Below are 22,360 nucleotides of genomic sequence, written 5' to 3' on the forward strand. Positions count from 1 at the left end.
ATAAATGGTTTAGATGTTAGGTACCAAATTTTTAGTGTACCTACATATACCAAATTGTATGAATTGTATCCTATGGGAGACATTTCTTATGCAGTCTCCAAAACATGAAAACTTTGCATCCTTCTCATTCATTTTATACATCTAAATGGTGTATAATACTAACCAGTCATCTCCCACATTGAAAGCATTGAGGCTTTTGGTGAATCCTTGCATGTTGTTAGGACTAACTCTCTGAAGGAAGTCAATATAATCTTCTGAATGAAAGCGACACATATCATGCTGAGAAGCTTGATATGGCTTAAATACCTGCAGGAAAAAAAAATGCTTTTGTTCACAGCTGAATTCAAATAGTAACGAAAGTGTTGTTAAACTACAAACTTCTAATTTATGTTAAGTTCTAATCACAATTTCCAAATAAAATAATCTGTTTTTTTTAAGTTATGCATCATCTTAAATAATAACTATTTTATTATTGAACAAGCTTATAAGACTAGAGTTCACTTTCTCAGATATATGTGGTAGGGTATCATAAGCTGGCAAACATTTATGTATACACACCCATCTCGCCCATCTACATGCAATTACATACATGGGGAGGAAAGGATGGAGAAGACTTCAATTGGAGGAGGAAGAAACGAAATTGGACAGTGTTAAATATAAAAAGACAAAACAGTTAAAACTACTACTACTATTACTGAACACAATTTTTCAAGAGTAACAATTAAATTAGTAACAACACCCCAAACATGGGGATCAAAATATGCACAAGAATTAATAGTAACTCAGCATTAGTACAGGATCTAAAAACTTTTAGCTGGGGAACAACTGGGCTATTAGATGGGACTAAAGGGGCATAAGACTAAGTATCATGGCTATCAAATAATCAATCTTAGTGTGTGAATTCCAGTGGAAGTTGTGACTAAGTTTTTGCTCATCTTTAATTGGTGCACCAATTATCTGGAAGATTTGATCACCTCCTGATTGAACTACTCCGGTGTTCTTTAACTGGAGATGCCTTTGGAGTTGGCTCAGAAGCTGGTGCTGGTGCAGAGGGTCAGCTGGGGGATCTGCTATTGGAACCCTCTGCACCAGCTCCAGCTTCTGAGTCATTTTCAAAGGCATCCCCAGTTAAAGAACAGTGGGGTAGTTCAATCAGGAGGTGATCAAATCGGTGATACTCATTCCAAAATTGCTGCACTGGCTGCCAGTAGACTTCCCAAAATGGTAAAAGTGCTATAAACCTCTATGTAATTTGCTACAGGATTATATCAGGACCACCTTACAAAGCCTAATTCTACCAGTCTAGTTTGACATCAAGAGAATTCTGACTCCACATGAGGTAAGTTGGGTGTGGACCACAAGATGAAAAATATCATTACTAGATCCATACTATGGGACATGATGCTCCAAAGGGAACCTTGGTTCCAAGCTTGCTTGCTTGAATTCATAAAGATCCTAACCATTGTTATATTTCGATGAACCTTTGGCAAAGGTAACCATCTGAATACTGTATTGTTTATCATACCAAATTATAATATCAATCATATCATAACCATGATGTGATATATCACTCACAATAATCTTTTAATTATTTTCTTTGTAAACCACAGAGACTTTTAATTTATGTCAATCTATGAAAATCATATAATAAAAAGCAAACATGTAAGATCCATTCACATGGATGGAATATGCTATATTCTATCATTTTCCAGCAATTCCTTCCTACATTTATATAGAACAAATTGGGCAATAGTGAGAAAATTATGAAACCATTTTTCAGCCTTCCAAAATGATCTTAGCATGCTACCCTTTAAAAAATATAAAATGACTAAATTATTATTTATCAAGAAATTACATTATACACCTGTAACTGGAAAGTGGTCAGCATATTTAATACAATGCATACATTCTATATATCAGCATCTATACTACCATGTTAATGGCCATTTATTTGGCTATCAAGAATTATCATCCCAATTTTTTTCATTTTCTTTTTTCATTTTATTTCCCTCCCATCCTTTCTCCTTCTGTATATACATATACTGCTTATATTGAGCTGTTGTTATCTATCCTAGTGCTTGAAGCAGGGCTGTCAAAGTTGTGGTCCACAGGCAAGTACGCCCACACCCAGTTTAAAGAAGTGGGGAAAGTTGCGATATGTCACATGACGCTGCTGTGATGCCATGAGTTTGACACCCTTGCATTAAGGCAACTTTAAATGTTATACAATATAAAATAGTAATTTATTTTAAAGAAAAAGTTACTGGCATTAAAAAGATTTTAAGAGTTCACAGATAAAGCACAGCTTAAATATACTCTGCAAACAAACTCCTTTGACCATTTTGAAAAAAATGAGACCACAAGTACTTCACAAGACAGAAGCAACTCCAAGAAAGACAGAATTTCTCATGATGACTGAAACAAAGAAATTTAAGTACGAAGTTTAAACATAAAATTCCTCTAGGATTTTAATGGAGCTTACATAATAATTGCTTCTCCAGTTTTCCCCACACTAACCATCGCCAAATCGGCATAGGCATATATGGGGACAGGCAAGGCAAGTGTACAAAATAACAGACTTGGAAGGGACCTTGTAGTCATCTAGTTCAATCCCCTACTCAAGCAGCAGGCCCTATATCATTTCTGCCAAGTGGCTGTCCAGTCTCTTCTTGAAAGTCTCCAGTGATGAAACACAAGCAACTTCTAAAGGCAAGCTGTTCCATTGGTTGATTGTTCTCACTCTGAGAAAATTTCTCATTTCTACATTAAATCTCTTTGATCAGTTTACATCCATTGTTCCTTGTCTGGCCTCCAGGTGCTTTGGAAAAGAGTGTCATGCCCCTATCAGAGTCTGAATCCTAGGAGGAAGACAAACAGCGGGAGTGGGAGTGTGGCTCAGTTGGCTGTGGAGGAAACTGGGGAAGGGCAAAGTCCGGCTGGGCAGAGCAGGGGAGAAATAGAACTAGGAAGAGGGAGTTCAGAGGAAGACCCAGGCCCACCCCCTTTTCATCGCCTTCATGTCTGAAACTCTTGCTCCTGCCCTGCCAAACTAATTACCTCATTTTGCCTTGATTGGACTTATAGTTAGTTTTTGTTGACCACGTTTTGGAATTGATTCTCTGCAGCCAAAGGCTGTTCCTGGGTGAGTTTTTCTCCAGCCAGAAGGTAACCAGGATATTGGGGGCAAAGTTGGAGCTAGTTAAGGGACACCTACTGATTATCTGACTGTGTTGCCTTTGTGCCACACCCCAGGTCATCACAAAAAGGTTGTCCCCCTCCTGTCTGTGATAGCCCCTCAAATATTGGAACACTATTATGACTCCCTTGGTCTTTCTCTTCACTAGACTAGCCATGCCAGTTCTTATAATCTTTCTTCACATGTTTTAGCCTCCAGGCCCCTAATCATCTTGGTTGCTCTTCTCTGGACTCTTAATATATTTTTTAAAGTGTGATGATCAAAACTGGATGCAGTATTCTAAGTGTGGCCTTACTAAGGCTTTATAAAGCGGTACTAGTACCCCATGTGATCTTGATTCAATCCCTCTGTTAATGCTACTTAGGACTGTATTGGCTTTTGTGACTGCTGCTGTACACTGCTGGCTCTTATTTAAGTGATTGTCCACTAGGACTCCAAGGTCCCTCTCACAGTTACTGTTTTTGAGCCAGGTTTCACCTAATCCATATGTGTACTTTTGGTTTTTCATGCTTAAGTATAAGACTTTACTTTTCTCTATGTTGAATTTCATTTTGTTAGATAGGGCCCAGTGTTCAAGTCTGTTAAGATCTATCTGGATCTTGAGCCTATCATCTAGAGTAGAGGTGTCAAACTCAATTTCATTGAGGGCCGCATCAGGATTATGGTTGACTTTGGGGGGATGGGGTGGGCGTGGCCAGGGGCGTGGCCATGTTGGGCATGGCTAGCTCCCACTGCTGCTGTGCTTGCTGTCCTTGGCCAGGTTGCTCATGGTATGTGCGGGAGGGCAAAGTGTGTGGGTCAGAGGGAGGCTCACCATCTCCTTACGAGGAGTCCCGGCTTTGTAACCAAAGCAACCTCAGTGATAGGAGGGGAGACCACCAGGAGAGATCAGGAAGAGGGGACAAGGGGATGACAAAAGGCAGCAGGGCTGCTGGTGGCCAAATGCTAAGGCAGGATCTACCTCAGACCCTCACTCACTCTCATTATAATCTCCTTTCTTCTTTCCTTTCCTTCCCTTCCCTTTTTCCTTTTCCTTTCTTTCTTCTTCCTTCCCCTCTTTCCTTCTTTTTCCTTCCTTGCTCTCTTGCCCTCTTTCCTTTTTTTTCTTTGTCTTTCCTGTCCCTTCTTGCAAAAGGGGCCTGTGATCAAATGCCACTTTTGCTAGTAATTTGTGGCCACTTATAAGACTGAAAATGACTTCTGGCTGACATCACAGCAAGATTGGACATGAGGAGCGGGTCTCTGTGCTCCTGTGCCAATTCTCCCATTGATGGGCTCCGAAAAGCTGCCCTGTAGTCAGCGAAGCAAAGAGGGCTGCCCTGTGAGGTTGCGGATCTTTCCTGCCTGATCTGGAGCTTTCTTTCCCTCTCAGCCACGACAAGGTGAAGAGGCAGCCCCAAGATGGCTGCCATGAAGCCAGGACAGCCAACGACCACCTAAGATTTGTGCTGGAGCAGATTTCAGTGAACAGTGTGGAACTGGGAGAGAGGATCCTTTTTTACTAAAACTCAACCCCAAGAGAAAGTTCACTATTGACTCAGAATTATCTGTTAAAGTGGCGAGTAAACACTTTGAGAAAATTATCAAACCGGAAGGAAAAAAATTAAAGAGAGAAAAAATCTTTGTTCTTTTTCAAAATGACTATCAGAGCATTAGTATTTCCTGTATTATTATTAACATGCTCTGAAGCTAAGGAGTTCTACTCCCCGTCCCCACCTGAAAAAAAAATCTGTTCCAAATGCAAAACACAAACAGAGGAGAGGAGTTTCAGTTTTAGTTTCATAGCAACAACCAGCTTTAGTACAGAACAGTTGAGCTAAGCCATGCCCAGGCTCCTTGCTGTCTCCTTCTTGCTCACAGAAAATACTGTTTCAGTTTCCAAACAGCCCTCAACTCTCTCACACGCTTACAGGATGTTAGCCAGATGAATACCGATGGATGCTGGTAGGCAGGGGCAGAATTTTCTTTTCCTTATTTTCCTCCCCAAAAACTAAGCCCAACCATATAGTTTCGTAGTGAAGCACGGGTATCAGCTAGTTGTTCTTATATTGTTACCTTGACTGGATAAGATTGAGTTTTCCACCCAGAGCTGCTGAAACTACAACTCCCAGAATTCCTTGTCAGTGGAATAACTGAGTTGAGAACGGCAACATTAGAGTATCCAGGAGATATATATTCAAATTTGCATTCAATGGTGAACAACTAAATCTTCACTGCTGATTTTGTTTCACTGTTTCCTTATATAGTTGTGGGATTTGTTGTCTAGTTTTGAAATAAACAATCACCAGCCAAAACTTCGAAGAGATAACAACATTAATTTTATTTAAAGCTTTGCAAAGAAAGTAGACAGCTCACACTATGGATACACCCTAAATCATCAATGTTTGCCTTATATTCTTTATTGCCGTTACAAATTTACCTCCCACCTTTTCCTCATTGGCTTAGTACTCATTGCTATCATAACCTATTCAAAGCATTTAAACTGAATACATTATCTCCACCCCTGATTACATCTCCCACTATTCTAATTCTATCACCCCCTGCCCTTATTTACAAATTACCATTTAAGGTCCTAGTTCCTAGGTGTTGTCTCTAGACTAGAGTAACTATCATATCGGTAAATTCTGGTTAAAACTGGTTTTTAGCCTAGCAGAGGTTTCTGATCCTTGCTCCTACATACCATTCTCAAGCTTCAGCCTAGCTCATGAATTAGAAATATATACAATGTATTTTCTTCACAGGCTAGCACAGGGGTCTGCAACCTTAAACACTCAAAGAGCCATTTGGACTCGTATCCCACAGAAAACACTGGGAGCCAAATTTTTAAGAACTGGTATGACTGAGTGGGTGTGGCCAACTCTACGTCACTCACTCTCACCCAGTCACATGCCTACCCCAGCCACACCTACCCAGCCAGTCATTATGGCAGAGAACTGGTTGTTAAATTATTTGCCATGCCTGGTGTGATAAAAATCCAATAAATTAAAAGGGCAAGAGAATGTATGAACAAACATAGAGCAGAATTATCTTCCAATTGATGTCAGGGTAATTAAAGTCTCCCATTACTATTGTAGCATGTTTCATACATATATTAGTTACTTGGTTAGCAAAAAGTACACCTATTTTTTCTGCTTGGTTGGGTGGCCTGTAGTATATGGTGATATCATTCTTTTTTCTTTTATATTGGCCCATATGCATTCTAGGAAGTTTTCATCGTTGGTTTCGTGCATTTCTGTAGCATTATAATCATGCTTTACCTATAATGCAACTCTACCTCTTTTATGGGGCCTATTTTTTTTAAAGTTTGTAATCTTCTATCAGCATGTTCCAGTCATGGGTTTCATCCTACCAAGTTTCAGTAATTGCAAATGTATCATATCTACCCTCATGTACTAATAATACAAGTTTACCCTGTTTGTTCCCCAAACTTTCTTTTTTTGTATATAGTTATTTGAGATATTTTATGTCTGACTTTTATGTCTTCCTGGTGTTTGTCTTCCTTCCCATTGCTCCTTCTTCAATATTTGATTTATTTTGGGGAGGTTTTTGCTTGGAATTAGGTCCTGGAGATCCTAGAGATTGGTCACCCTCCCCCCTCAATTTTAATGTAAAGGCCTCTGGATAAGTTGAGCCTGTTGTTTTCGAAAAACATTTTTCCTGGTTTTTGTTAGGTACATCCCATCCCTTGCAAAAGCACATTGTTGGGGTAGTGCAGACCATGGTCCAGGAATCCAAAGTTCTCTTGGTGACACCAACTCTTTAGCCCAGTGGTCGCTGGGTGGGCCATGAGAAAATTTTGGTGGGCCCCAGAGAAATCTCACCCCCAGAGCACCCCCCCAAAGCAATTAATCCAGGCTGCGCAGAAACACAAGGCTGCGCCGCCCACATGACCTGTGGGAACCCTCCCCGCCCACTCCTTACCCCGCAAACTTGAGTGCTAAATTGCTATTTTTTTTCTGACCATCAGCTGTTCTGCTGTGCCAGGAGATTTAGATTAGGTAGGAAGCAGGAAATGGTTGGATTTCTTGCTTTCTAGCTAGTCTTTAGATCTTCGGCTCTGCTTTTAAGCACAGCTGAACTTCCCTTACGACGGAAGTTTCTATTATTCAGTGCAAACTCACGGCAAGCAAATTTTATGTGACAGACTGAGCTAGCCGATGGCAGATAGATCATTGAATAATTCTGTGAGCAACTCAATCTGCCTGCCTGCTTTTGGGCAAAAGTTGTTCTTTTTTAAATAAAAATATCAATATTTACATACATGGTGTGTTGTGAGTTAATTTTATGAGTTTGCTCACAAGCAAATTTTATGTGACAAACTGAGCTAGCTGATGGCAGATAGATAGATCTCTGAATGCATCTGTGATTCTGTGAGCAACTCAATCTGCCTGCCCGCTTTGCCTGATTTTGGGTAAAAGTTGCTCTTTTTTTATAAAAAAAAATCAATATTTATATAAATATTTATAATATTTACATACAAGCCATGCCCATCCAGTCACATGACCAAGCCTCACCCACAAATTAGGCCACACCCACAGAACCAGTTAGTGGTCCCTGGGATTTAAAATTATGAGTTTGGCCCTGAGGTCCAAAAGGTTGGTGACCCTTGCTTTAGCCAGTGGTTTACGTCTATAATCCTTTGTTCTCTTACTGGAAGTTGACCTTTCATTGGCAGTACAGATGAAAAAAACTGTGCACCTAATTCCTTAACTTTCTTGCCTGGCACGATCTAAATCACTCAATATTGTTTTCAGGTTCATTTTTGTGTCATTTATCCATATTGTTAGATTTACAGTTATTTTTAGTCTGTGTTTTCCCAGGCTGTGTTTTACAAGACTTTTCCTCTCAGAGCAATCTGGGGCTAGGCCACGCATGTGTAGTCCTTGCCAGGCCTGTGTGATTCACCTCCACCTACTGAACTACCAAAGCATTTCCCCACTAAGCTTCAGGTTCAAATCGAGAGGGTGAGTAGGGGGGGTCATAGATTACAACTAAAATGAAATTGATTGTATATTACTGAATGAGGAGACTTGAGAATGAAGCTGACTAAATTGGAGCTTAATATAAACATCTCTCTGCAGCAGGCATCAAAGCACAAGGATCTCACTAACTTAAGTAGACTAAAGCTGCAATCCTACATTTTCCCGAGAGTAAGCCCCATTGAAGACAATGGTACTTAATTCTGAGTAGACATGCATAGGATTGCGTTGTAAATATGATCTTGAAGTGAGCTCAAATTGTATTTTGAATTTGTTAGGTACCTTTATTTTAATATGTATAGTAATTGATATGATCAAAGTATTACAGAAAAAGCTTTCATTAAAATTATTTTATATTTATGCATTTCAGTTCTCTATTATATGTTTTGAAACTTTATTTGCTGTTTTTTCATATTCCTTAATATTATTATTTTTAAGTTCCTCAGGATTTCTACTGTCTTTCATTCTTTTATGTTTCTCTTTCATGGATGGCATGTTCTTTGGAACCTTGTTTAAACCAAGTTAATGGCCGTTTAGGCTTCCTCCGTATGAGTAGGAATTCACTGTTTGAATAATAAGAATTATATGTGTCAGCTAGTGCTCCATTGAAAATCCAAGAAAGAAATACTTAGACTCCGTTAATTAGAGAAAAGATATATTTTACTGGAAATCAAGTGGTAGCAACAAAAGAATTCTGAATCTGAGAAAACGGGTGTGTAAATCACATATTACAAAGTAATGGCAACGTTCCCACCCCCAATAGTTCAATTGGCGCATCCAATTAAAAGTTGTGTATATCATCATGTGGGCATCTCCAGGTGGTGATGAGGCCTCTGTCCGTTGACCTTGACATATTTTGATAAAGAGTTGCAGCTGCGCATAGCATAGGATAGAATCCAAAGCAAGAATCTACCCCCCACCAGCTTATACAGTTCTGTTTTGTAACACCTCCAGCTCACTTCCCATATCCATATCCCCCGTCCTCCCCCGTTACTGGAAAATGTTTCCAAACAATTAAATATTGGAGTCGACCCGTTTTCAAGAATCCAAAATTTCTTTAACTTCAAAATGTTGTTCACCTTCAATTAGCAATGGCACAGGGGGATCGACCTGAGTTGGTCTCAAGTCAGAGGTAGGTTCAGGTTTTAATAAACTAACATGGAAAACAGGGTGGATCCGTTGGAGGGTTTCAGGTAATTTCAGTTGGACTGCCACAGGGTTCACAATCTGTTCAATTGAGAAAGGTCCAACATACTTAGGTCCAAGCTTCTTTGACTTTTGTGCGGTCTGCAAATATCTGGTGGATAAAAAAACCTTGTCACCAACTTCATAGGGTTTTTGTGGACTTCTCATTTTATCTGCAAATTTTTTATGGGCTTGATGAACATCATCTAATGCTTTATGGGTAAGGTAAGGTAAGCTGGAGCTGTGTTATCCATTCATCTAATGACTGAATGTTAGGTTTCTCCCATGGAAGCTCCGGTATGGATACAAAGTCTTGTCCCGAAGCCACTTTAAATGGAGTAAACCCAGCACAACTATGTACTGAATTGTTATATGCCACCTCAGCGAATGGCAATAGGTCAGCCCAATTATCTTGCTGATAATTTAGATAACATTGAAGATACTGTTCCAATACCAAGTTAGTCCTCTTACAAGCCCCATTGGTTTGTGGGTGGTGGGTGGAGCTTAAGCCCTGGGCAGAGCCCAAAAATTTCAGGAACTCCTTCCAAAAGTTTGAGGTAAACTGGACACCCATCTGAGATTATGCATTCAGGAACCCCATGTAACCTGTAGATATGTAAAATAAACAGTTTAGCCAACGTTTTCGCAAATGGGATTTTTGGAGAAGGTATGAAATGTACCTATTTGGAAAACAAATTGGTTACTACTCTAATAACTGTATTCCCCCCACTTTCAGGTAATTCCACTATAAAATCCATAGAAATTTCCTTCCATGGAGCAGTTGGTCTAGCCACATTTTGTAGTAAGCCTGCTAGTTTACCAGGAGGCCGCTTGGTTGAGGCACAGATAGGACAGCTGGCCACATAAGTCTCAATGTCCTTTTTCAAGGTAGGCCACCAAAATTGCCTTTTAGCCAAATATAAGGTCTTCACGAATCCAAAATGTCCAGCAGCTTTAGAGTCATGAGCTTGCTGTAATATTTGGTTTCTCAGCTTTGCTGGCACATATAATCTGGCTCCTACCCATGCCAATCCATCTCTAACCGTACAGTTATTTGAGTGAGCAAGGAACCAACCATCAAGTTTTAGAGCTTCTTTTAATTGTGCAGTTAAATCATTTGATAAATCAACTTCCTTCTTTTTCTGGGCTCTGGTAACCACTGGAGCTGCCAACTGTTTGGTTGGGACAATAGGCCCTACCATTTCTTGGCTAGCACTATTATATTGAGGTAATCTAGATAAAGCATCTGCCATGAAGTTCTTTTCCCCTGGAATGAAAAATTAAAGCACTTTAAGTACTGTGCCCAGTGAACTTGCTTGGGAGACAGCTTCCGAGGTGTTTGGTTGGGACAATAGGCCCTACCGAGCTGTTTGGTTGGGACAATAGGCCCTACCATTTCTTGGCTAGCACTATTATATTGAGGTAATCTAGATAAAGCATCTGCCATGAAGTTCTTTTCCCCTTCAATGAAAAATTAAAGCACTTTAAGTACTGTGCCCAGTGAACTTGCTTGGGAGACAGCTTCCGAGGTGTTTTCAAAGCCTCCAAATTTTTATGATCCGTCCACACCTCAAATGGGTGTTTTGCCCCTTCTAAGAAATACCTCCAGGTTAATAGACCCCAGCGAACTGTAAAAGCTTCTTTTTCCCAGATGACCCATCTTCTTTCGGTTTCAGTTAGTTTACGGGAAGTATATGCACACGGTTGGAGAGTCCCCGTCTCGTTTGCTTGTAGTAACACCACCCCGACTGCTACGTCACTCGCATTGACTTGGATTACAAAAGGAGCGTCCATGTCCGGGTGCTTGAGCACTGGTTCAGCAGCAAACAGTTGTTTCAGCTTCTCAAAAGCGGCTTGACATTCCATGGACCATTCCAGTGGTTTATTAGGCTTTGGTTTCACCTCCCCTTTGGTTTTTAGGAGATTTGTGATAGGCATTGCAATCTTCACAAAAGCAGGGATAAATTGACAGTAAAAATTAGCAAATCCCAAGAAACTTTGAAGTAGTTTCCTGGTGCGGGGAGGGGCCCATTCCAAAATGGCACGAATTTTCCCCGGATCCATTTCTATGCCATCGTGTGAGATGCAATAACTGAAATAGTCATTTTTTTCCTGGTGGAATTCACACTTGGACAACTTTGCGCACAGCTCAGCAGCTCGAAGTTTTTCCAGAACTGACCGCACTAGTTTCAAATGTTCATCACGAGTCTCCGTGTAGATAAGAATATCATCAAGATAAACCAACACCCCTTTGTAGAAATGTTCGTGCAACACCTGATTGATCATTTGCATGAATACTGCAGGGGCCCCCTGTAGGCCAAATGGAAGAATGTTGAATTGGAAACAGCCCATTGGGCAGTTAAAAGCAGTTTTCCATTCATCCCCTTCCTTAATTCGAACTCGGTAGTATGTTTCTCTCAGGTCAAGTTTCATAAAAATTTTCCCTTTGGCCAAGTGGGCCAACATATTCTTCATTGAGGGGGTACACGTTCTCCACCGAAATAGCATTGAGGTTTCTGTAGTCCACACATAAACGAAGAGAGCCATCTTTCTTCTCACAGAACAATACTGGGGCTGGTACTCGGGGTCTAGCAGGTTGGATGAAACCACGTTCCAAATTTTTATCGATAAATGACCACAGCTCTTCTAGCTCCCGCGGTGTTATCGAGTACAGTTTCAGTTTGGGGAGTTTCACCCTGGTAAAATTTCAATGCTGCAATCTGTTGAGCGATTGGGGGGAGGGAGCTCATCCGAGGCCTTTTCACTGAATACCTCCTTTAAGTCCCAATATTCCTCTGGAATTTTCTCATCCCCCCTCAGACTCTCAATGCTAGTGGAGGACAGTTCAGTGGGATTCTTGAGTTTTGGTTGAGATTGCCCCTCCCCTTCTGGGCATTGATCAGTAGGTATGCGCAATGATCCCCTCCTCCAATCAACGTGGGGGTTCCATTTCCGGAGCCAGGGCAAACCCAGTATTAGGGGGCGTTCCATCCCAGGAGCAACAATAAAACACAAAGTCTCTCTATGCTTCCCCATCGTCATTTCTACTGGTTCCGTTATGAAACATGCAGGGCCGCCCCCAGCTACTGATCCATCCAGTTGACAAAAGGCTATGGGCATTTTTAAAGTCTTTATCCTTAAGCCCATTTTTTCTATTACCTCCGAGCTGATTACGCACCTTGTGCACCCAGAGTCTAACAAGGCCAACATTTCCCCTTTGGCTCCTGACGTGGGTACCCTTAATCTCACTGGAATGGTCATAGGGCCCTTGTTTGGACTTACCAGTGAGTTGTCTTCCAATTCAGATTCATTCTCTTCAGAAAAAGTTGGAGTTCCCAGCTCCTCTCCTTTTGGAGGGGCGATCTCTACAACCTCCTCCGCTTTAAGCGCCGTTTTGCGAGGCTTTGCTGGGATTTTTCAGGTTTTCTTCTTCCTCCTGGCGCCCCCTTTGGCTCTAGCTTGGCACAGCAGTCTGCAGCCCAGTGACCTTCCTTCCCACATCAGAAGCATGCAGCGGTCTTGGGTTTTGCCACCATTCCTCCCTTTTGAGGTTTTAAGGCTTCTCGAGGGCTGGTGGGGGAGGACTTGCTCCAACCAAGACCCTCCCGGCGTCTGTGATGTATATCAATTTCCACCTCTGCTGCCAGCACATATCACAGCTGCAGCTCACTGGGGTCTCTTCTGGCAATACAGCTTTGATATACATCTTCATTCAACCCATCTTTAAAAGCTTCTAACAGGGCTCCCTGGGACCAGCCTCGAATATGACACGCCAGCTCTCTAAATTCCTGGGTGTAGTCGGCCACTGGCAAATTTTAAAATTTTCAGTGTTGAGTGAGGTTTAAATGCAAGGTTCATTCTTATCCTGCCACAGAGTGCTCTATAATTATCTCTCTCTTCCCTGCCTTGTGATCCTTTCCCTCCTTGCCTTCTTGTGAGCTTAATTTATCCCTTCCTTCTTTGCTTTTTTATGTTCCACACTTGCTATTGTCTATTCTGCCTACTTATTTATCCCCTTATTTTTTGTGTTCTGTAGGTTTTTTTTATCCTCTTTCTTACTTGCTTTTCGCCTGCCATTACTGGATAGTCAACCCTCCCTGCTTTCCCCACTGACAATACAAAAGCCTCAATTGTCGTACTTGTCTCAACATTGCCTTGCAGGTAAGAGTAGATTTTGTGTCATGATGTCATCCTGAACATGTCATCTTTTGATCTACTGTACTGTTAGTTTGCAGATTTTTCTGCCAGTGAGTTTCCAAAGATGAGAGTGGATTCAAACCTTATACATAAAAGGTACCTTATGAACATGAATCAAGAATTCCAGGAGTTCTAAACATATTTTACACATTGCAGATCCACAGTGGGATTAAAATGTATATGCTTACCAAGCTAGTTTTTAAATCACAAAACTAATGCCGTAATATACCGCATAATATTGCTTTCAATTCAGAGATACGTTTATTTTAACCACTATGCCAAGAGATCAGTTAGCAGTCAGGCCACTCTTTCAAAGACAACAAAGTCCATAGTTTGGACAGAGAGAATCGTTGGTTTGAAAGAGGAGTTAAAGAGGCCATCTATGTCAAAATTGAACACCGTTCTCTCAACAGAGGGGGAGGGATACAACATCATCTATCTCCAATCTACAACACAGTCCTTTCAACAGTTCCAAGAAGGCTCCATACCAATTTGCACTATGTAGGTGACCCTGATGACACAGATAAACCTCCAGGTGACTTTAATAACCTGCTAAAAGAATGCAAATGTCTGCAAGGAGTATAAATCCTTCCATTCCCCACCATCAAGTCAGAGCTGAAGAAGCTTCTTTGATGAGAAGTGAAATGTCTTCAGAGAAAACCAGAAAGTCCAGTTGCCTCTTGAAAAAAGCACCTTTGGGACAACCATGACCCAATAATCTCCACAGACATCAAGCAATGCAATTTTGTGCAATGCAATTTAATAAGTTGAATTTTCTTCCTCCCCTGCAAAGTAAACAGGTGGTCAGAAACTATCCTGGCAGTTTGTATGACTGGGTAATATAACTATCTGCAGCTGTGAACTCTGGCATTTCTGCCAATCAGTAGGAAGGTACTGAACCATCTTTTCCCATGGGAAAGGAAGATGGGGTAAGATCTTCCTTAGCTGAAACTGACAAAGACAAAAGAAGTATATCATAATTTTGAATCTGGCAAACAATGTCATTCCAAACTATGGATTCCTGCTTTGAGATATTGTCTTCTGTGTAATAAGGAAGTTTTACTATACTTAAAAGCACATTATATGGTGGGTACTTAAAATTAGTCCTTAAAATTAGTAATAATTATCTAAAACAAACATGTGAAATTCAACACTTACAATCATCTTCTTATAGAGTCCATAATGTAGCACCAGACTGTGGGTCAATGCCAACCGATGTGGTTTCATGGGATGTCCTGCTCCTAATATGGGGGAGAGAAACACATATAATTAACATGTCCACAGCAGAAGCACGGGAATCTAACTGATCACTACCACAAGAATAAAGAATAATATGGATTTTAAAAGTAAAAGATGGTTGGCATACAAATTGAAAAAGGAGGGGGAAAATGATACATCAATTAATGGATGAGGAAGGAAACCTTCACCATCAAAATGATGATAAAAAGAAGGTGATCCAAAATTACTATGGAAAATTATATGACCAAAAGACAGCTTCAGAAGATAAAACAATACTTAAAAAAAACAGAACAACCTAAAATACCTGAAACAGTGAAAGCCATGTTAGATGAATGTATAATAATGATGGAATTAACAGAAGAAATTAAGAGACAAAAGAATGGTAAAGCACCGGGCCCAGATGATTTACCAGCAGAACTTTACAAAGACTTACAAAATATTCTAAGTATGCCAATGTTGGAAGTGTTCAATGAAGTATTGAACATCATTGACGGCACAGTGGTTAGAGTGCAGTACTGCAGGCTACTTCTGCTGACAGCTGGCTGCCTGCAATTTGGCAGATCGAATCTCACCAGGCTCAAGGTTGACTCAGCCTTCCATCCTTCCAGGGTGGGTAAAATGAGAACCCAAATTGTTGGGGGCAATATGCTGACTCTGGAAAACGCTTAGAGAGGGCTGTAAAGCACTAAGTGCTACTGTTATTGTTAGAAGTGAAAGTACCAAATTCATGGATGGAAGCATATATCACACTCATACCAAAAGAAGATTCAGATTTACAACAGATAAAAAATTACAGACCAATACCTTTTGTTAGCCTGAGTTTGATTTTGTAGAAATTCTAGCAATGAACTATGTTACTCACAGGGTTTTTGTGAATAGGTACGTTTAATTTTGCTCGTTGTCCTTCAAACACGGCAACAACGGTTATACCGGGTAAAGTCAGCACTGAGATAATTCGCATCTCAGCGCAATTTATGATGAAGCCCCACACCGTGCAGCTAACTAACATTCACCCTCCCCATTAGTCCTACCCTGCAATTCTAAATGCAACTAATTAACCCAGCAGTATGTGGTTTAAATCTTGAGCCGCGACTTAATTCCCCCAATTCCACCCCAATGAGCCTCCATGTTTTGTTTCTGGATATGAGATGAGTCGGAGTGAAAAACCTCCTCCCACCCCCATCCTTGTCACATGTCTGTGGCGATACGGGATAGATGAGTCGAGCCAGGATGGGATCTGCAGGAGCGGAAAACCTTCCCCAAGGATCTACAGGAGTGCAAAACCCTCCCCAACTAAGTCAATACATTGGAAACGGCAGGATCGGATGTTCCTTCCCCAATCAAGATAACGTGTCGGGCTTCACTCCAGGGGATGAACCAGTAGGATCATTGAAGCCCGACAGGCAACCCCCTCTACCATTGTTCCTTCTGTAACAGAAAGGTTATTATTAATAACATGTATATATCTTACTTCATCCCTCCCAACCCACTTTTGTGAGGTTTTTTTATATGGGATGCAGATACATCTGTATGGGGTATCCACAATGCATCTGCTAATGGATAACCTGTCCACCGAACTAAATATTGCAATACTCCACATCTACGACGTGAATTGAGTATTTCATCGATCTCGTAATGGTCATCACGAACTGGTCCTGGGGTATGCAATCTAGGTTCTTGTTGTGTCATATTTGCAGGTTTTAGAAGACTGGTATGAAATACGGGGTGAACTCTTTTGAACCTAGAAGGAAGTCGAAGACCAACTGTAACAGGATTTATTATTCGTATAACTTGAAATGGTCCAATGTATTTTGGGCCTAGTTTTTTACTAGCTAGACCTAGGTGTAGGTATTTAGTTGATAGATATACCCAATCTCCAACATCATATTGTGTTTGTGCGGATCTTTTTTTATCAGCTTGGATTTTATATACTTCTTGCGCTTTTTTCAAGGCAATTCGAACTGAGTCCCATTGCTTACGTACTTTATCTGCCCAGGTAATTGTAGTCTCTACATTTTGTTCTTGTTCATTATGAGGCCATTCGGGTATGGCTACAAATTCCATACCATTTACTATTTGGAAGGGGGAATGACCAGTAATGCTATGTACCATATTATTATACGCTATTTCAGCATATGGTATCATATCTACCCAATTACTTTGTTGATAATTAACATAACAAAGGTACTGTTTGATGGCGGCATTAGCTCTTTCAGCTGCTCCATTGGTAGCTGGGTGATACGCTGTATTTAGTCCTTGTGTCGAACCAATCAGATGTATAAACTCTCGCCAGAATTTTGAGGTGAACTGTACTCCCCTATCCAATATTATTTTTCAAGGCACCCCATATAATCGATATATATGTTATATAAACAATTCGGCTAATTTTTTTAACTGATGGTATTCCTTTACATGGGACAAAATGTGCCTGTTTGGAGAACAGATCAATGACAGTCCATATCACTGTGTATCCATGGTTATCCGGTAAATCAACTATAAAGTCCATTCCAATGTCTTGCCAGGGTTTCATCGGTTCAGACACTGTTTGTAGTAATCCTGCTGGCTTTCCAATTTTAGTTTTATTTATTACACAGACAAGACAGGATTTCACATAATTCTCTATATGTAATCTCATACCTGGCCACCAAAACTGTTCTTGTGCTAAATGTAACTTTTTAGGAACCCATAATGTCCTGCCTGTTTAACATCATGACATTTTTTTAATACTACTGATCTTAACATGTTAACAGGACCTAACCTAATAAAAAAAAATAGAGGAATATGGCAAAGTGGCAGGATTGAAAAAGAGAAAAGATATTAGTTAAAAATCTCACAGATATGCAAAAAAAAAGAGTCCATGAAGAGAATAGATATTCAGATTACTAAGAAAGTAAAATACTTAGGGATTTGACAGCAAGATGTGTAACTATTAAGGAAAATAATTGGAGGACAGAGCTGATGCCATGGCGACACGACAGACTTCCTTGGTGCTCCCGGGGGACCTGTCAAAACCCCAACAGCCAGTGGTCCAAAGGGAAGGGACTACCAAGAAGAGGACAACCTGTAAACCCCAGGGATACCACAATATCCCTGGTTGATCCAGAGATAGCCTCTCTAGCTGACTGGGAAGGAAAGTGGTCATAACAAGCCACTATGAGGCTGGGCAGCTGCCAACGGAAAGAAGAAACGGAAAGAGTGTGATCAAGCTGGGTGAGAAACCTTTTTAAAATTATTAAAGGAAGAGCCCCCTGGGAAGAAAAGGGAGAAGAGGAAGCCAAAATAAAGGTGGAGGTGGGTAAATACCTCTCTCCCCCGAGGAAAGCTGTTTCTGGTGCAAATAGAAAAGGGAAGCCATTAATTAAAGACTTGTGAAGGGAAACTAAATCTAAAACTGGACTGGACTTAAAAAACCTACTGGACTAAACTAAAGGTAGATAAGAAGAGAGATCTGGATTTTCCCTTTTACTCTTTTTTGTTGTTTGTTCCTGACTTTTTAAAATTTCAATTTCTTGTATTTTAATATAAAATTTGAAGCAAAGAGAAAAGAGAAAACAGTGCTACAGTGCCACCTAAAGGCGAAAGAAGGAAAATAAAACAGGGAGAAAGGACTGTATGACTTTGATAGAGTGATAACAGATACATTGTTGATCAACAGAGAGTGAAACACTGAGAAACTTTATTTGTAAGTGTAACTCTTGGAAAAGAAACAAATGAGAGACAAAGAAATATTAAATCCCTTTCTCCTGGACTGTTGTGTCTATTTTTATTGAAGGACAATTACAAGCCTGCACTGTGGAAATTACTGCTGGGAAATAACTGATGGTTGGACTCTGAAAGCTGGTGATTTAATGTGGATTATAATTGGATAATTGACTTTACTTTTTCATTACTATAATATTATATTAATTCCTTGGATACCATCTTATATTTTTATAGCCCTTTCCTCTTTTCTTTTTCTTTTCTTTTTTCTCTGTTTTATTTAATTTTCAAATTTTTAAATTTTTTTAAAGGAATTTTAAAACATTTTCTTTTCTCGTACCCTATAAACTTATTTTTCCATAATATTTTTATTTGATAATATATCTGTTTGCTGGAACCATTCTGCTTCCTTATTAGTGACTGCCTAACTGCCACATGACACAGAAGGTAGGTCATGAACCAGGAACAAGGAAATCCAGCAACTCAGCACGTGCTCAGTATAGGGTGATCAAAAAAACCCATGATGCACCAGGTTATGCCAGTATGTGGAAGGAGATGATTGGTCCTCCGTATGGGGCAGTATGTGGAAGGAGATTATTGGCCCTGATTAGCAAACAATGTAACTGTTCTTATTACTTCTTGTTAATAAAAGAGCAGGCCCCAAACTGTTCTGGGCTTGCTCGCTTGCTCATTCATTCCAAGGAACCTGGCTCATGTCATTTTTCCTTATCGGTGTTGTAAGGCCTACCCCATGAGCGGCCCATTAGATGCGGGATGAAAAACCCGCATTCTGGTGACCCCGACGTGATCCACTCCAGGGTGCGTCTCGGACCGCTCATCCTTACTGCGCTCGAAGGGAGCTGCGCATTCGTCTGGCCTGAAACACGACCACGACTCCGTAAGTATGGGCGGAAAATTCTCTCAACAACAGACGGAGCATCTGAAGGAATTGAGAGAATTAACCGAATCCTCTTCCAAATTATTAAAAGCCTCAGGAAGCCCACATCCCTTGTTGAAAAACGGCAGATAATTGATCTGCTACAATATATTTGGCTCCATTGTCCCACCTACCCGAAAAGGGTTCTCTTAAAATTAGCACTTGGACTAAAATTGGCGAATATCTCCATACCAGTCCCCGAGCTCCAATTGGCATTTTAACAGCCTGGAGACATGTTATGGAATGTTTAATGGTCCATCATAAATTCTCATCTCAAAATTGTCCTGGGGATGCCTTGCCACCTCCAAATTATGAGGACTATCCCCTTACACACACAGGGCCAACAGCCCCCAACATCACACCTTCTTTCAAGGAGTTTCTAAAGGCCGACCCACCTCCTCCTGCTTCGTGTGTCTCCACTAGGAGAAAAGGGGGTCGTCTAACACAAGCCATCCAAATGGCTCACCAGCAAGGAGAATTAGAACCAGGGGAGGAAGAAGGAGCTTATATGTATCCAATTGAATGGCAAGTGCCAGCTGCTCAGGGTGGGGCTCCTGTCCCACAGTATGTCAACATGAATTATAAAGTAGTAAGGGAAGTCAAGGAAGCAGCAAAAATTATGGGGTACAGTCCCACCATGTGCCAATACTATGTAGACAAAATCTTGCAGCCATACAGGAACAAATATCCTGCATTTTTGGTCTATCATTACATGGATGACATCTTGGTGGCTGCTAGGGGCCCTGCAGGGACCGTTTACTCTACCATCACCGTCTTGGGATCCTAGCTAAGGGGGTTTGGTTATAGCTCCTGAAAAGATTCAACAACACCCCCCTTTCAATATTTGGGACACAAAATGCTTGCTGCTTCTGCCTCGCCTCTCCTCCCGCAGTTGAGCCTGTCGGCCACCCCCACGCTTGTTCAACTTCAACAATTCCTGGGCTCCTTGAATTGGACCCGGACATATCTCGGTCTTACAACTAATGACATTTCTCCTCTCTTTACTGCCTTAACTCAGGGAAAGAATCCTGGGGATCGCATTTCCCTTAACGATGACCACCTCCATACTCTTGCTAACTTCAACCAGGTATTAGCGACCACATGGGTGGACAGGGCCGAGGCCGATGTCCAACCCTCACTCATCCTACTCAACACACCCCACTTACCCACTGCAGTAATCCTCCAAAAAGCAAAAAGGGTCCACATCCTCGAGTGGATTCACCTACCTCACACTCCAAGAACCACACTGACTGGTAAAGATGCTTCCTTTGCCTCTCTCATTGTAAAGGGGAGGCATAGGACTAAGTCCTTAATCAGGGTTGAACCATCCTATATATATATGTTCCCTGCTCCTTACATACTTGGGAACATCTTTTTCAAAACTCTGACTCTCTGCAATTTGCCTTAGCTCATTGGCCTGGCGTCATCTCCTGTCACCCCCACCTGATCCTAGACTCCAGTTAATAAAAACCGTTCCTTTTATATGGAATTCCCTCTGTCCCCATCACCCCTTCCCCTTCCCGCCATCACAGCCTTTGCTGATGGTGGCAAGCGATTTGGGGCCTGCACGTGGGAAACGGAGGGAAAATGGCACACGAGGATCACTCCGCCTCAAAAATCAGCACAGCGCTGAGTTATGTGCCTCATTGTTAGCCTTTCAGCAGTTTGCAACACAGCCTTTTAATCTCATTGTAGACTCTCTGTATGTTTGTCAAATTTTGCAGAACATCTATCAGGCCTATCTATCCCCCTCAGTAGAAACACATTTACTCTCCTTGTTCATCGCTCTACAGCACTGCATATCCGCACGCACTCACTCCTTCTACATTGCCCATATAAGGAGCCTCCAACCATTTCCAGGGGCCTTACAGGAAGGGAACAACCGCGCTGATGCAGCAGCTGCATCAGCCTCAGAGGCCATGACACTCACTTCCTCTGCCGCTCTCACAGAGTCATGCATATTTTCATCAGAATAAAAAGGCTTTAAGAAAACAATTTTCTCTTACCATGGCAGAGGCCACGGCTATTATTCAACAATGTCCCACTTGTAGCCGTCAGGCACATGCCATACCTATAGGGGTTAACCCTAGAGGACTAAAAGCTTGTCAAATTTGGCAAATGGATGTCACCCAATTTTCACCATTTGCCCCTTGGAAATATTTGCATGTTTCCATTGATACCTACTCTGGCCTCATTATGGCAACCCCGCAAAGAGGGGAAGCTACCAAAAACGTAATCAATCATTGCATTCGAACATTTGCAGCGTTGGGACGTCCAGATCAAATCAAAACAGACAATGGCCCGGCTTACTGCAGTCAGACGTTTGCCGAATTCTGCCAGCGGTGGGGAGTCCTGCATAAATTTGGGATCCCATACAATAGCCAGGGACAGGCCATAATTGAACGAACCAACCAGACCCTAAAAACTGCGTTAGAACGCTATATTAAAGATGGGGAAAAACTATCACCCAACCTCCCGGCGCTGCAAAACACCTTAAATCTTTGTCTCTATACACTCAATTTCTTAAATCTCACTGGGGTGCCACCCACCTCAGCTGCCACTCGGCATTTTTCTTCTCCTGATCTATCTTCTTCTTCACGCCCTTTGGTCTATTACAGGCAACTTCCCACCCCCAGTGGAAGGGGCCAGCCGAACTAATTACTTGGGGGCGCGGCTACGCAGCTGTCCAGCTCGCTGGAGAAAAGACCCTGTGGGTTCCGGCCCGAGCAGTACGACCCTACCATGGCTCCTCATAGCATTTTACCCTTCATATTATTCCTTTTCTTCTTTCAACCTGTGCTCACTTCACTTTCTGTCTCTCCCGCGGTCATGTTTGCCCCATTCAAAGCTGAGATAATTTTTCATTGTAAACTGCCGCGTCCCCCTCACAGCTGCCCCATCGCTTGCCTTTTTAAACAAAAAGCCCGT

The 22,360-nt window shown here is 41.4% G+C and overlaps 1 protein-coding gene across 8 annotated transcripts in view; it reads right to left on the reverse strand.

Annotated features, from left to right (window-relative positions):
- The window catches only part of HDAC3 (histone deacetylase 3), an 83,283-nt gene that overhangs the window by 47,150 nt on the left and 13,773 nt on the right, over positions 1-22,360 (reverse strand). For all 8 annotated transcript variants that reach the window (XM_087960990.1, XM_087960988.1, XM_087960986.1 and 5 more), the window contains exons 2-3: positions 14,716-14,798; positions 164-306 (exon numbers count right to left, since the gene is read on the reverse strand). In XM_087960990.1, coding sequence (XP_087817116.1) covers positions 164-306; positions 14,716-14,798 — 226 coding nt within the window. The remainder of the gene's footprint in view (positions 1-163; positions 307-14,715; positions 14,799-22,360) is intronic.

This window comes from Notechis scutatus, chromosome 3 (assembly GCF_049901735.1).
Source record: "Notechis scutatus isolate UNSWTSFEM ecotype Mainland chromosome 3, rNotScu1.2, whole genome shotgun sequence".
Taxonomy (NCBI): Eukaryota; Metazoa; Chordata; class Lepidosauria; order Squamata; family Elapidae; genus Notechis; species Notechis scutatus.